Raw genomic sequence first — 15,040 nt, 5'->3', positions numbered from 1 at the left:
GCATCGCAATGGTAACGGGTCGCCTGGGAGAAAGCTGAGTCCAAACGGCCCACCGCCGTCCCTCCGCCGCCCCCGCTCGGAGGTACGGAGCTTCGACGCTTCAATGCTCCACTGTGGCTGCTTGGATGGATGGATGGATGGATGGATGGATGGATGGATGGATGGATGGATGGATGGATGGATGGATGGATGGATGGATGGATGGATGGATGGATGGATGGATGGATGGATGGATGGATGGATGGATGGATGGATGGATGGATGGATGGATGGATGGATGGATGGATGGATGGATGGATGGATGGATGGATGGATGGATGGATGGATGGATGGATGGATGGATGGATGGATGGATGGATGGATGGATGGATGGATGGATGGATGGATGGATGGATGGATGGATGGATGGATGGATGGATGGATGGATGGATGGATGGATGGATGGATGGATGGATGGATGGATGGATGGATGGATGGATGGATGGATGGATGGATGGATGGATGGATGGATGGATGGATGGATGGATAGATAGATAGATAGATAGATAGATAGATAGATAGATAGATAGATAGATAGATAGATAGATAGATAGATAGATAGATAGATAGATAGATAGATAGATAGATAGATAGATAGATAGATAGATAGATAGATAGATAGATAGATAGATAGATAGATAGATAGATAGATGGACAGAAAGGACCTCCAAGCTATGACTTCAGGATCCTCCAGAGTCCCCAGCCCTTAGTTTGAGACCCCTTATGTTTCAAGGTCTATTTAGCGGCGCTAAAACTCACGCAGCGCCACTGAGAATAGACCTTGACAGCTCAATTTGGAGCCTCCATTGGGTAATTTGTGTTTGCAAATGCTGGTCACTGCAATCTTCTAAAAAGCATTAACCTTTCAGCCCCATGTGCCCCGCGCGTTACCAGGAAGCTGGTTTTCTGCCAGCCTCATTTACCTTTCGCCGAGTTGAATCCATGACACGCCCACAAAGGAACGAACATCCCCACCGCCATCAAAACGCGAAAAAACTGACTAGTTAATATGTTTATAAGGTTGCGTAATCACTCCCCCCCTCCCCATCTCAATATAACTGAACTTTTCTTCCTGTACTCTCAAGCCCGTGAACAAATTTTTCCAGTTCAACAGCCTAGCTCAGCAAAGTTGACGAATGACTTTTAATGTATTAAATTGGCTGGATGCTTTCATTTTCTTGGTTTTTATCGCCGCCTCGTAGAAGTGCAGCCAAGACAAATCTGAGGGTGCGCTCATTTCAAGAAGGAAATAAAGGAAAAATAAAAATATTCAGGCCGAGCGCACGGTTAATTGAAGCACTTTGGATGTATAGAAGCTTGCGGCTGGGGATGTAAAACTTGCCCTCGTTTTCGCCTCCATTACACCGACTGAGCGGCGCCGCGTTAAACGAGGGAGCCGCACTGGTCACGACACGCCTCATCAATATCTTTGCTCATTTGTGAATTTAGGAACCATCAAAGCTTACTTTGGGTTCAGCCTTCTCGCAAGGTACGCCGGGAAGCAATGACAGATTATTTGTAATTCCAAAACAACCAGATTTTTTTAGGCAGGCTCGTCATCATATAGCCGATGGAACTTACAGCATCGCTTCCGAGATGGGAGTTGGCGTAAAAATTAAACTGGATTATGTAAAAAATACATTGCTTCCCCCATGATTTAAAAAAAAAAAAAAAAAAAAAGCCCTTGAGTTTCCAAAACTAGAAGATGGACATTTTGGGTTTAATTGATGCCAGTAGCGAAATGGCATCTATTTGCATTGATCTCCTTTGAAGAGCCATGCGGATGAGCTTAAGCAGGCTGCTAATTAAGCCTGCACGGCGACATGGGGAGCCTTCTGGAACTGAAACTGAGGGCGTGTGCCTGTGTGCACGTGCGCGCGTGTGTGTGTGTGTGTGTGTGCGCGCGCGTGTGTGTGTGTGTGCACGCATAACAATTATTTGAAGTGAGAGGAATGAAATATTACAAATATTGTCTAGTAGGTATGTGCGTGCGTGCGTGTATGTGTGCGCGTGCATATATATATATATGTATATATATATATATATATGTATATATATATATATATATATATATATATATATATATATATATATATATATGTGTATATTCCCCTAATTTTAGCTGGTGCGGTTTATATTGAGTTGCGTTTTGTTGTCCAGCAATTACGGTAACGTAATCTAACTCAAAAACTATGAAAATCAAGGCTCAGTAACTTCGCTAAAGTAACTAAGTGACTTGCTGCAAGGTAACTGCGGAGACACTGGACAACACACCAATGAGCCATTTTGCAGTCAAACGTAGATCAGTTAGTTGACGTGACAATTTGCATACCTAAGGCCGTTTTCAAGATTCAAGAATTTTTATTCGCTATGTTTGGGCGTGCCAAACAAGGAATTTGACTTCGGTACGTCACAGCCTCTGTTGAACATTTAGTTCGTTTTGGGCCGCTGCGTGTGACTTTGTGTTTATGCCAATGACCGGTGTCGGCTTTGAGCTCACAACAGCCTGAGTAGCGAGACAAAATGTCAGTGGACAGGCCCGTCTCTGTCGCCTCTCGCAGCGTCCCCTCCGAATTCCTTCGGAACGGCACGAATGGCGTGAACCTCTGACGTGAACAGCTGTGACACGCTTTGTCGGGTTAAACGTCTTCCAAGTCGCCATAACTCACAAAACATAAAAAACAAGGCCAGGATTTGGATTGTATTGGCTTGCCGCACAAAGTGGCTCAACCTTTTGTTCACCTTTGTGCATTACATTTGTTTGGAGAACAAATGTATTGTTGAAATATAAACATTGATATAATTGATATGATATTTATTCATTATTTATTCAGCACGCTTTTGTTATACTTGTTTACTTGTTTGTCTGTTGTGGGCCATGTCTTGTCACCGTGGGATAGGGGGGAACGAAATTTCGGTTTCTTTGTGTGTCTTTGGCATGTGAAGAAATTGACAATAAAGCTGACTTTGACTTTGATAATAAAGTTTATTATTAATCGTTATAGATAAAAATAACATGGGAGTTGGATTTTCAAATCAGCCCCAGATTGGTCATTACAATGAAAGAAAAGCATATTCTAGCGTTGTTGTTTTTTTTTTGTTTTTTTTAAGCGTAGAGAAAATGAATAGTTGGAAAAAGGAGCTTTTCCGCAAGCTTGGTTAACAGTCAACAGTGACGGCCTGTGACTCATATCAGGCTTGATACTAATCCTGCTCTCATTAAAATGTGTTAATTGAATTGCTTGGTCTTGCTGTTTCAAAGTCACCTGAGGACGACGCTTGGTGACACTGGGGCTCTCTCCATGCTGACACGCTTACAAGCGCAACAGCGCCTCCCTCTGGTAAATTCTCCGCAGGAATTAGTTTGTCAATAATTGGTTACAAGCAATATTTGTCCCTAATTGGCAAACACATGCACACTGATAAACCGTGTGCGCCGTTTCTTTGGTGCTGTGGCAGTTTTTGGAAGATTAAATGTTCATACACACGGAGGAACGTGGGCTTCTATAATGCTGCCATTCTATGACTAATACATTTCAAATGTGAATTCTGAAAGAAAGCACACGGTGTTATTAATGTGGTGATTGCATTCCCTATAATGTCCAGGACAGATAATGGTCGTTTTTAACTGAGTGACGTTGATTGAAAAATGTTTAATGTTACGTGCACTTTGAGATCGTGTGAATTAAAGTTGGCACCATTGCACGAAAGAATACATTTAACTTGGCTAAAAAAAAAAAAAAAAAAAAGTGTAGTAAAACATCAATCTGAATTCAAACTATGCTATTAAGTTCGCATTGAAACAAAATAAAATGAATTAATTGAAGTTATTTTCTTACACATAAATTTGAATCTATGAAGATAGAATTTTCCTAAAATAATGGGGCGTTTATGAAATCCTTGCATACTTACCTTAAACGTCATCGAATAGCGGAAGCGGAAGTAAGTTCTCCCGGTGCGATGTTGTTGCGTTCAAAGACCTCGTAAAATTACAATTTTGCAATGTTAATGTCCGACGCGTGGGCGTTTTCATGAGTGGGAGGTATAACTTATCTTGATTTAGTTCTTAACTTAAAACAGGAAGTATAAAACAGTAAACAATCAACCGACTTGCAACGGGGTCGTATGGCTTTTTTTTGGCAAAACAGAATTACGTAAAGGCAACAGCTTTGCCTACTTCCTGTGCTCGGGAGGTTCAAAACAAAGCGACCATGACCGCTGTTGTTGTCCGCCGCCTCGCTGCTCTCTCTGGGGCTTCGGCAGTGGCACTCGGGGCATATGGGGCGCATGGTAGGAATTCCATATCATCCAATTTTGCGACTTGTTTTTTGGCTGTAGTTGGCTTCACATATTGTTTCACTTTATCTTTGCAGGTTTTAAACACAGTGACCCTGATGATTACCAAAGAGTGGTATGATGCTTTCTTTTATTGACAATTTGTTTTTTCAGATGGACAAACTTAGTCTGACCGCTCTTTCCTGTGTATTTGTGCAGCTATTTGAAACAGCTAACAAGTACCATTTCTACCACAGCCTGGCCCTGCTGGGTGCTGCTCACTCCAGCAAACCTGCAGTTGTGAGTTAACTTTTCAAGAAACTAGAAATAAGTCGATTTGCCTTCAATGTGCAAAATAGGTGATGGGAATTCTGGTGTGCAAGCTGAATAAAGTGACAGCTCCTCACCAGGGGTTACAACATGTGGCGTCATCCTAAAGTTTTGTTTTTGTCCAAAAAGAAAAAAAAGCTGTCTGGAGCTTGTACGACACTGCATAGTTGGTCATGAATATTGCACAAGTGGGAGCTCTCTTCACTAACTGTCAACATCATCTTGGTCCATACCATCCTAACGTATCTTCTCTTCGTCATAACAAAGGCCGGCACTCTTCTGATCGCCGGGATGGGGATGTTCTGCGGATCGCTCTACCACCAGGCCATGACGGGAGACCCCGGCCTTCGTAAGGTGGCCCCCATGGGAGGCATGGCGATGATTGCGGGCTGGCTGGCGCTCGTTCTCTGACCTGCTGGATGTGTGCGTGTTTATAATGTAATAATGCATGTATAGACTTTGATGTTTGGAATAAAAATATGACTTACTCGGAACAATTTAAGTGGATGTGCTCACCTAAATTTCTGAGTGAATGTCAGGTTTTAAAGTAAGACTTCGAGGGTGGTTTAGGTAAGATAAGATGCACGGGGAGCCAAATGAAGCCTCATATCTCATATGCACATCTGCACTTTGCCATATCTTCCAGTTACACCCTAAGGACTACAACTTCCCCCCCACCCCGTCTCAAATGATGATCGTGAGCTCCTCATGCAGCTACTTAAATGATGGTCAGCGCCAGCAAGCTTCCAAATTGATGATTCCTCACTTGAGCGGACACCAATGTGAGCTTTTATATTCCCAATCATCTGGCCTCTGTTTGCTGCAGCTCAGGGATGATGACCTAAGCGTGTGCGCACCAACAATAAATGACAAATAAATCCCCTCCACAAGTTTGGTACAGGTAGAATAGTGTGTAGAACACCTGTCTCTAGATTTTCTAGGGAAAAAGCATGTACATAAATTAAGCCAAGCTATGTATAATAATAAAATACCGCTTTTGTGTCAAACTGTGGCACATTGGGGACAAGGAAGTGAGGGGAGGAGCTTCATGTAGTTGGGCTATAGCCATGTCACATAGAAAATTGTTTTGCTGCCACCTTGTGGCACCTACTGGTAATTAGAAACCTTTTTGGGGTGGGCGTCAACCGGATGGAGCAATGAGTTAGTTGATGTTGAGTTGGCCGTTTATACACGTATTTGAGCGTGAAATTTTAATACACGTAAATTGGTCCAATTAAAAAAAAAAATCAAGTCTGCACATATTTTGCCATATATCTCATTGATTGGGAAGTGCTGGCGAAAAATGAAGCCCCTTCCAACATTTAAGTTGTCCATCCCTGGTTTGACCGTAATTATATTGTGTATGACCAACAGTCGAGGTGGGAGCCAATCCACGCATTCCTGCGCACGCATTGAGCCTCACCTCGCGGAGCGGAGCGCCTTCTCAGTCAGAAGCAGCAGCAGAAGCTTGCTTGCGTGCCACCCTCCGCCGCTTAATCCCCCTGGGCTGGATTCTCCCGGGGAGCGAGCAGGAAAAGCCGTTTTCTAACCGAGCGGCGCTCATCGAGGACTTGTTGGAGATGACAGCTGACCAGGGCGGACTGAGACGCAGGCAGCGAAGCACCCCACGCCGAGGAAGTTGCCGTGTGACTGGTGTGCTTCCTTCCCAGCTTTAGGTTGCGTTCTTGTTTGGCTCTTGCGTGATTGTGAGGCTTGGAGGGTTCCCACTGCCCACTTGGACCCCCGCCCGTGTCACCCCCGCCCCCCACCTGTCAAGTTAGCTAGCATGCTAGGTGGCTAAGTTGGCTGATAAAAGAAATGAGCAGCTGTGGATCAAGTCAAACGCAGACTGTGGTTTGTCGACACCATTCTCTTCAATTATGTCACGCATATTACGCCTCTATTAGCAAGTAGCCACATTAGCCAGAGTGCACTCATGCCAAGAGGGCTAATTAGCTTTGAGATTAGCTTAGCCATTTTGCTAATTTAGCAAGTTAAGAAGGGGCAGAGGCCGTGTTTACAAGTCGAATCGTGTTGCTGACGTTGCACTTCTGTCTTTTGAAAACTCCTATTGCATAGCGTGGTGGCTCGCTCGGATATTACGATGCTCACGTAGTTTGATGTCATGTCCACCAATGCGAATCACAGTCGAGTAAACAATAAAAACTTGAGATGACTTAGGTTTGAATTTGCGAATGCACCAAAAGGTTGAAATGTCCCACGTTAAATTCTAGCCTAAAAGCACCAGAGTACCAATGAGTATTTAAATGTGCAAACATGTTTTTGCTTATAAATAATGATATATAAATAATTGATTTGACAACCAATTTATATAAAATATTGACACCTCGTTTATCATTAAAGTCCTCGAAGTTTTACCCTCAGTAAAGTAAATAGTCTCCGACCTCCAAGGAGGCAGACTAATTAAATTTTACAGAGTTAATTAAGCATGACACATTTGCAAACGTCTGCTTTCACTTCGGAAAGGATTGATCAATATTTCAGCTGATTTTCTGCACTCTCAATTTGAAACAATGTCCTGTCTTTTTAAAATGGGATGAACATTAAACCAAAATTAACTGTCGTTTATTAATTTAAAAAGAAAAAAAAACCCTTTTCAATTAATCCAATGTTGCATTAGAAAGATTATTTCCAGACCTTCCAAAAACAAGAGCTTGTCTTTTGTATTTGTTTGAAACCCTCAGTGCTGTCCAGATGGAGTCCCTGATGAGCGCTGTGTCGCCTCGCTCCCCGGCGCCCGGCAAGAAGCTCTCCGAGGTGGACTTCCGTTCGGGCACGACCCTGGAGCAGCTGTCCACTCAAGTGTCGGAGCTGGTCCTACTGGAGCAGGGTGGCTTTGGCGACCAGACCGCCTTGGAGGTCCACACGGCCAAAGATTTCATTTTCAACATGTTAGGTGCGTCAAATCCGTTTGCTCATCCTTGTGAGGTTTCAAGTTGGGGGAGGGAAAAAAAAAGCCATTCTTTCTTCAGGTTTAGTCCAGAAGGTGGATCAGCGCCTCCCGGTGGCCAATGAATACCTGCTGCTGTCCGGAGGTGCACGGGAGGGCGTCTTGGACCTGAATCCGGAGGACCTGGGCAACTATGCCAAAGGTGCCGACTTTGACCTGGACTTCACCCTCCTGGTGCCGGCCCTCAAGCTCCACGACCGCAACCAGCCCGTCACGCTGGACATGAGACACTCGCCGCCGTGCCACTCGTGGCTCAGCCTGCGCCTGTGCGACTCCAACATCTTGTCCCGCTGGAGCGTCTGCTGCCAGGAGGAGAGCGGACTTCCTGCTGAGGAAGATGAGGAGGAAGAGGGGGAAAGGGGTAAAGAGAAGGCGCAAGGCTAAGCTGAAGGAATTTCGTATTCACCATCCCTTCCTTTTCCTGGCGTAGGAAAAGGCTCTATCCTGTCGCTAGACTCGCCTCAGTCTCTGGATGGGTGCTACTTCTCCCCCACCCTGGTGACAGACTGGTTCTGGGGGGTGGTGAGCGAGGCGGTGGACGAGCTGCGCCGAAGCCCCCAGAGGGGCATCCCCACCCCGGAGCGACTGGAGAGGAACGGACCGCTTGTGAGCATCATCCTTCAGGTACGGTCGTGGGCTCATTGGGACTGCCGTAGAACCGAGTCGGGCTCCTTCAAATGACCGAGCAGTTTCCCGACCTCGGTCAGGCGGGCTCTAGCAGGGTGCTGTACGACCTCCTGCCTGTGGTGTCCTTTCGGGGATGGCCTGCCGTGGCTCAAGGCTGGCTGACGGCGAATCACTTTTGGGACGGCAAAATCACAGAGGAGGAGGCCATCGCGGGCTTCTACCTGCTTCCTTACTGCTCACCGCTGGGTGGGCGGCCCGACCGGGAGTGGCGGCTCGCCTTCTCCCGCAGCGAGGTACTATTCAGTATTTGTTATTGTGCTCAAAGAAAAAATAAATATATATAGAAAAGATACTCGGTCATAAGGGTTAAAAGGATCCATCCATCTGGGTTCTGTAATCCAGGTCCAGTTGAAGAAGTGCATCCCGTTCCCTATGGCCCAAGCTTTCCAAGCCGCCAAGGCGGTGCTGTCTCGCATCCTGGCCCGTCCCCGTGCAGGCCTCAGCCTCTACCACCTGCGCACGCTTCTCTTTTGGGCCTGCGATCGACTTCCCTCCGCCTATCTGTCCTGCCTCGACTCGGACACGCCCGGCCGTCTCTTTCTGGGTCTCCTGGATGACCTGGCGCACTGCATCCTGGGTAAAAACTGCCCCAACTACTTCCTGCCACAGTGCAACATGCTGGAGCACTTGACGGACAGCCAGGCGCTCCTGGTGGCCCGGAAACTAGCCCACGTGCGCTCCGATCCCAGCGAGCACCTGCGGGCCGCTCTGGACCAAGCCCGCCAGGCGGGCCAGCTCAAGAAGGAGCTGGCTAGCAGCGCCAACGGCTCTCCGGGGCACCACCCCGTCAACGGCATCATCTCGCCTTCCGAGGACAAGCTGGCCCAGCGTTTGCAACAGCTGGTCATCGAGAACCCCGGCAAATCCATCTCGGTCTTCCTCAACCCGGACGACGTCACCCGGCCGCACTTCCGCATCGACGACAAGTTCTACTAACGTCGCTTGAAGATGGACGAAGGAACCGAAACTCCGTCCACAAGCCCGGATCCCGCCGGGCTGGAGCCAAGACAAGTGCCGTCTCCAAACGAGCCGACATTAACGACGCTGACGGGGGCATGCCGGCGAGGCCTCAGTGTTGCCTCGGGCCGATTAAATTCCATACGCTCCAAAAAATAGGGGCCTAAAATGTCCCCGCCGGGACGGGAGATTCTTCTTGATCCTTTTTCCATTTTATGATCAGCGTGTAATGTTCACAATCAGAAAGCAAGAACAGCGTGCGAATGATGGACCCGAATGTAACGTAACGGCAGAGAACCTTCCGCGTCCCTTCTCGCTAACGTCCACCGACGTTTCTCTTGTGGTCGTCTTTCTCAGGGGCCGAGAATCCTTACATTGCCAAACGGAAGCTCTTCTTTCGCTTTGATGAACAACGGAAAGTACCAAAGACCAACTCGCACACAGGAAGCGGCCACAGCATTTGTCCCCCCCACCCCCACAAAACAAAAGTCATTTCTCTCAAGGTCGTGTCTTTTCTCTCATCCAGTAAAATAATTTCTATGTGATGACTTGATTTTATACGGGGTGAAGAAAGGCACAAGTTTACAAGACTGAATCTGTTTTCTTGCAACAAAGCTGCTGTTTCTCTACAAGTTGGATGTGTTTAACTGTTGAATTGTTAAGCTACCGTGTGTGCGTGTGTGCGTGGTGACTACCAAAGCGTGCAGAATGTCGACTGCGGTGCATTTTCAGTACAAAGACAAAATCGTGCGGCGTACATTCGGCGCTATTTTCTTGGTCATCTTGCTGCTTTTTAGACTCGCACTACTAAACTCGATACGTTCATTTTAGTATCTCTAAAGTGCTAATTATGATTGTTCTCACTTTGGGCTGTAACATGACTGATTCAATGTATTTATTTTTATCACTTGATTCGGAGGGCTTGATCACTTTGAGCTGAAAGTATCAATAAATAAAGACCATTTGAATCACAAAACATCTAGTTATTAAGTTATTATTGATGATGGATTTCATGAGAAGGGAGGACAGTTCACAGCAGTACTGCAAATCATATTCTAGTCAATAGAGGGCGCTACAAGACCGATACAAGGTCCTATAGCGCCACAACAGCTGGGGCAAAACTTACCCTCGTCATCCAAAACGAAATTCGAAAGACCGCAAATTGTTTACAAAAGCTTTGCCACAGCGATCGTTTAAGATGAGAGTGTTAGTGCCGTTAAGTGAACTTCACCTAGTTTTATAGCGGATGTGAATACATGGCTATAACTGTTGGAAGTTTAAGTTAATACATTTGGAAAATTGAAAAAATGGACACAAATCAAAGTGCTGTACACCAGCATAAATATGCAAAGGAAGAACTATGGAAAAGCCATCGTACAGTCACCAAATGTTATACAGGACAGTATGTAATTAATAATTAACATTTCACAATAATGCAAATAAAATTTAATCGAATCTTTCTGAGAAAATCATTGTACGGCCTCCTAAATATTATAAAATTGATGTATTTTATTATGTATCGCAAATGGCCTCGGGAGAGCTTTCGTAACGCAAGACATTTAGCGACCGTTGCGTTCAGCCGTATCAAAAACGGACAGAAAAGAAAACATTGAGCCTAAAACAGATAGAATGAAAATAAAGCTATTGATCAATCGATTGATAGCTCGCCTGGTGATTTGCAGGTTACACTTGATCTGAGTGTGCTTATGTCGGTCGCTTGTGCGTGCACTTTTCAATTTAATGGAAGGGACTTTTTTTTCTTTGTGGCCAAAAGACAGGTGGGATTTACATCGACACTTTCTTGCATGCACTTCTCAATCAAATTGAAGAGACTTTTTTTTTCTTTTTTGCCAAACGACAGGTGGGACTTTTCTATAGACGTTTGTTTCAGCCCCTCACACTGTTTCAGAGGTCAGGACTCGGTGTGGGTTGAGAAGCTTGCGGAAGGCGCACAGAAGCTCTTGGCCCTTCTGGCCGCCGCTCGTAGCGTTGACAAACACCAGCAGGGGGCGCACGTCCTAACTCAGCTGGCTTAGCTGCAGTGGCACTTCAACAGCATCCCTTAAGTGACGTTTTGTTGCATTGGCTTTTGTTTTTGTTTTTTTTTTTTGGTTTGTTTTGGGGGTTTTTTGGCACTGGCACTGCTCTGGTCTGCCCAACGCATTTCCCCGCCCACACCCCCGAACGATTGGCTATAGTATTTATTTCGCCGGGTTTTCTTTTGGAAGCATGCGGGCGGCTGATGAATGTCATGGACCAACACAGTAACTGAATCGTTCTTTTTTTTTTTTTCTTTTTTTTGCGCATCTTAAACACAATGGCTGTAAATGTAAAAACATCTTTTTATCATTACGATCAATCAATCAAGAGCAAATAATACATTCTCAAAATAGACGTTGGCTCCATCCCTGACTTCAATGCTCACAAATTACACATCGCGAGATTGTTCGGTTATCAAAATAATGGTCGTCTCCGTGCCTGACGTCAAGGTTCTCACCGGACCGACACGGCTCAGGTGTCGCGTCACTGTAATTCCCGTTTTGGCCACTAGAGGTCCCCCCACTATACTCAAAATTGGTGATGAGATCAGCTCTGGTGTCAAAAAGAAATTAGGAATTTAATTTCAAATTGGAGCAAAAACTAATACGGGTGAAGATATTGTGATTTACCACCCGCTTAAAAAAAACAATTAAAACGGATAAAATACATCTTAAAAGTATATCAAATAAATAAAATATGTCATTATAAAACAAAAATTACAGAAAAAAACAAAACAAATCCCAACTATTGCCACGAGATGTCCCAATTAGTTACTGGGTGTGCAGAGTTCCCAACCTCTTTTGGCTTGAGTCTTTACTTGCAAAGAGAAGGTCCTTCAGACTGCTGCAGCCACAACTAAAATACTTTTGCACCACCGCAGGAAAGAGGGACGCTCAAGCACTGGAGAAAAAAAAAAAAAAAAAAAGGCTGCACGGGTTTAAATTGATTGTGTGTTTTGTTTTAACAATTGAACCTCTCTCCCTGAAGTTCTTGAAAATGCAATAGGTGCAAACGTACTCAGTGCTCAAAACATCCTTGTTAGGCCCTTTTTGTGCGAAGCAATGCTGGCTGGCTGGCTGGCTGGCTGGCTGGCTGGCTGGCTGGCTGGCTGGCTGGCTGGCTGGCTGGCTGGCTGGCTGGCTGGCTGGCTGGCTGGCTGGCTGCGTGTGTTTCATTGCAGGTCACCACGGCTGACAGATGGGGAACGCTAGCGGAGGGCACCGTCTTCCTCTTAAAGTGTCCAGTCACTCAAACATGACACCTTGATCTCCAGCCTCGTTGTCATCAACACCCACACCAATTTGCGACACCTGTTTGCCATTGACCTTCTGACCTTTTGCGGCGGGGCTGAAATGCAGTGGTATTTGTCTTATTGTTGTTGTGAGTTCATTTTAAAGGCCAATCAAGGACTTTGCAACGAAGCAGCAGCTGAGCTGGGCACTCCTCATTCCATTCTGGCAGAAAAAGAAGAAAAAAAAAATTCTAATCTATTCAAGAAACGTCTGTTCCCAAATTGGCATTTGTTTTGTCCCTGGTGGCAATGTAGCTCTGCTATTTGCTTGTTGCCAACCGATGCCATCCTGCAGGTGCCACGTAAAAGTGAGCCGGGCGCTCATTTCGGTGTTCCCGTGAATGAGTGAGTGTGTGTCATTGAAAATAACAATTGTGGAATCACAGAGAGTAAAATTCGAATTGAGGAAGGTTCAGGAAGGCAAGGAGGCGCTGCATCATTGAATGACCTTGAATGAGACCAAGACAACCTGAGAGTGCTGGAAAGAGAAACATTTGTTACCAGCAGCAGCCTGTCTGAAATATGTCGGGAACAAATTCAGGCTCCAAGATAAGGAAGGTGGCGGAGAAAAGAAAACGAAACCTAACTCTCTCTCACACACACGCACGCACGCACGCACACACACGCACATAGACACACAGTCGGACGGTCATTTAGGTGCTCTCGTGAATGAGTGAGTGCATGTCACTGAAAAGGACAATGGTGGAATCACAGAGAGTAAAATTCCAATTAATGAAGATTCAGGACAGCAAGGAAACGGTGCACCAGTGTTAAATGAAAACTAAGAGGGCCTGAGCATCATATGCTGGAAACAAGGGTGGAGGCAGAGAAAAGAAAGCGAAACCTAACTCACAGGCACACCGATACATATCAAGGAACTGTTTGCTCCCAAATTGATACTTGTCTTGAGCCTGGTGGCAAAGTACCGTATTGGCCCGAATATGAGACAACCCCGCTTATAAGACGACCCCGTCTTTTTCAAAACTCAAGTTTGAAAAAAGACTTTGTCTAGACCCCGAATGTAAGACGACCCCATCCCCCCCCCTTTATCAGTTTTATTTCAATGAAAAAGTCCTCGTCTTATATTCGGGCCAATACGGTACCCCTATTGAGGGGGGGGAGGGGTACCGGTGTGTTCGGCCATCCGCGGACGAGCGGGGGGTGCTACCGGTATGTTTGGCCATCCGCGGACAAAGGGGGGGGGAGGGTGCTACCGGTGTATTCGGCCATCTGCGGACAAAGCGGGGTGCTACCGATGTATTTGGCCATCCGCGGACGAGGGTGGGGGGGTTCTACCGATGTATTCGGCCATCCGCGGACAGGGTCGGGGGGGTGGTTGCTACCGGTGTGTTCGGCCATCCGCGGACTGGGGGGCGTGGCGGGGGCGGGGCAATGACATACCAGCTCTGCCGAACCCCTGGAGCCGACTCACCGAACCCCTGGGGTTCGATCGAACCCAGGTTCAGAAGCACTGGCATAAAGCCTGACATGTGGGGAACGCAGAAAAAGTGACAATCCAACAAATTAGAAATGTCCGTGTGTGGGGGGGGGGGGGGGGGGGGATCAGTGACGTGCGGTGAGGGTTGGGGTTGGTGAGGCACAAACGTACTGTATGACGCGAAGGCACTGACTCACAAGTCAGATTTACAAGCGTACATGGTTGTTATCCCATTCTTGATTAAATCTAATATTTTAAACACACCACTGTACTTTTAAACACACCACTGCCGTATTCTTACCTTTACTTGTAAATGAAGTCTTTTTTAGAGTACCACTCCTTTTGAAACGAATGTGTTGTAGTCCGTCCCGGGAGGAACGTAGTTTGAATTAATCCTCGCAAATCTGGCGTTGGTCTTCCAGATTTGGTTTTAAGATTTCTTGCTTTGACTGACAGTCAAGTTTTGAAAACTGTCTTATCTTCGAGATTCTATCCTCCGATTTCAGGCAAAATAAAGCCAAATAGCAACGCGTTAGCACCGAATGTTGTTGTGTGTTCTTCTTCTCTTTTCTTTTTCTTCTTAATTTACTCTCGCATTTACTCGTGTGGTGGCTCACTATCGCCCCATTTTTGAGGCAAAAGTATTGGCTGCCTCAAGGCACGCGCCTTTTCCCGCTGACTGCAAGCACGCGCCGTTTGCACGCGCTCACCACGGCGTGCGTGTGAGTGGTGCACACGCTCACACGCACGCCCTGAGAGGCACTACCTGTCACTGCCTCAGCCTCCATGATTCTCGTCTCCCGTTGTTATTTGAACAAGAAATACAGCTATTTTGACTACGGAAATGATCCAAATGTATAGGAAACACACCAAAATTGCATTAAAAGCATAGACCACAGGACAGCTATCGTATTATGTTTTATTATGTTATTCATTTTTGAACAACTTATGGTGACAGCTGAGGAAACCATGTTGAGCCCTTTACCGCCCCTGGTGGCAAGTTGAGGCACTG

At 46.1% G+C, this 15,040-nt stretch overlaps 2 protein-coding genes and 2 long non-coding RNA genes across 5 annotated transcripts; 2 read left to right on the top strand and 2 right to left on the bottom strand.

Annotated features, from left to right (window-relative positions):
• The first annotated feature begins 4,012 nt into the window (after nucleotides 1–4,012).
• On the top strand, nucleotides 4,013–5,527 carry tmem256 (transmembrane protein 256). The gene is made up of 5 exons (XM_088380531.1): nucleotides 4,013–4,329; nucleotides 4,413–4,450; nucleotides 4,534–4,614; nucleotides 4,912–5,067; nucleotides 5,291–5,527. Exons 1-4 carry the CDS (start codon nucleotides 4,251–4,253, stop codon nucleotides 5,053–5,055), a joined length of 342 nt encoding a protein of 113 aa, XP_088236657.1. The 5' UTR covers nucleotides 4,013–4,250; the 3' UTR covers nucleotides 5,056–5,067; nucleotides 5,291–5,527.
• On the bottom strand, nucleotides 4,449–9,606 carry LOC148403314 (uncharacterized). The gene is made up of 2 exons (XR_015859382.1): nucleotides 6,068–9,606; nucleotides 4,449–5,059 (listed from the first exon to the last, which is right to left on the bottom strand). It is a non-coding gene; the product is annotated as an uncharacterized LOC148403314 (long non-coding RNA).
• tmem102 (transmembrane protein 102) lies at nucleotides 6,007–10,235 on the top strand. Of its 2 annotated transcripts, none has more exons than XM_088380508.1 (6): nucleotides 6,007–6,297; nucleotides 7,350–7,561; nucleotides 7,638–7,976; nucleotides 8,046–8,239; nucleotides 8,305–8,535; nucleotides 8,645–10,235. In XM_088380508.1, the coding sequence occupies exons 2-6, from the start codon at nucleotides 7,360–7,362 to the stop codon at nucleotides 9,236–9,238; spliced, it is 1,560 nt and encodes a 519-aa protein (XP_088236634.1). In that variant the 5' UTR covers nucleotides 6,007–6,297; nucleotides 7,350–7,359; the 3' UTR covers nucleotides 9,239–10,235. The 2 variants fall into 2 exon arrangements, with proteins under 2 accessions (XP_088236634.1, XP_088236643.1); XM_088380517.1 differs by having other exon boundaries at nucleotides 6,008–6,297; nucleotides 8,323–8,535.
• Nucleotides 10,236–11,585: 1,350 nt separating this feature from the next.
• LOC148403312 (uncharacterized) lies at nucleotides 11,586–14,630 on the bottom strand. The gene is made up of 2 exons (XR_015859386.1): nucleotides 14,330–14,630; nucleotides 11,586–12,753 (listed from the first exon to the last, which is right to left on the bottom strand). It is a non-coding gene; the product is annotated as an uncharacterized LOC148403312 (long non-coding RNA).
• Nucleotides 14,631–15,040: the final 410 nt, after the last annotated feature.

Source organism: Syngnathus floridae, chromosome 1, assembly GCF_059516105.1.
Source record: "Syngnathus floridae isolate MCC-2025c chromosome 1, RoL_Sflo_1.0, whole genome shotgun sequence".
Taxonomy (NCBI): Eukaryota; Metazoa; Chordata; class Actinopteri; order Syngnathiformes; family Syngnathidae; genus Syngnathus; species Syngnathus floridae.
This window is presented reverse-complemented; position numbering and strand designations above follow the sequence as displayed.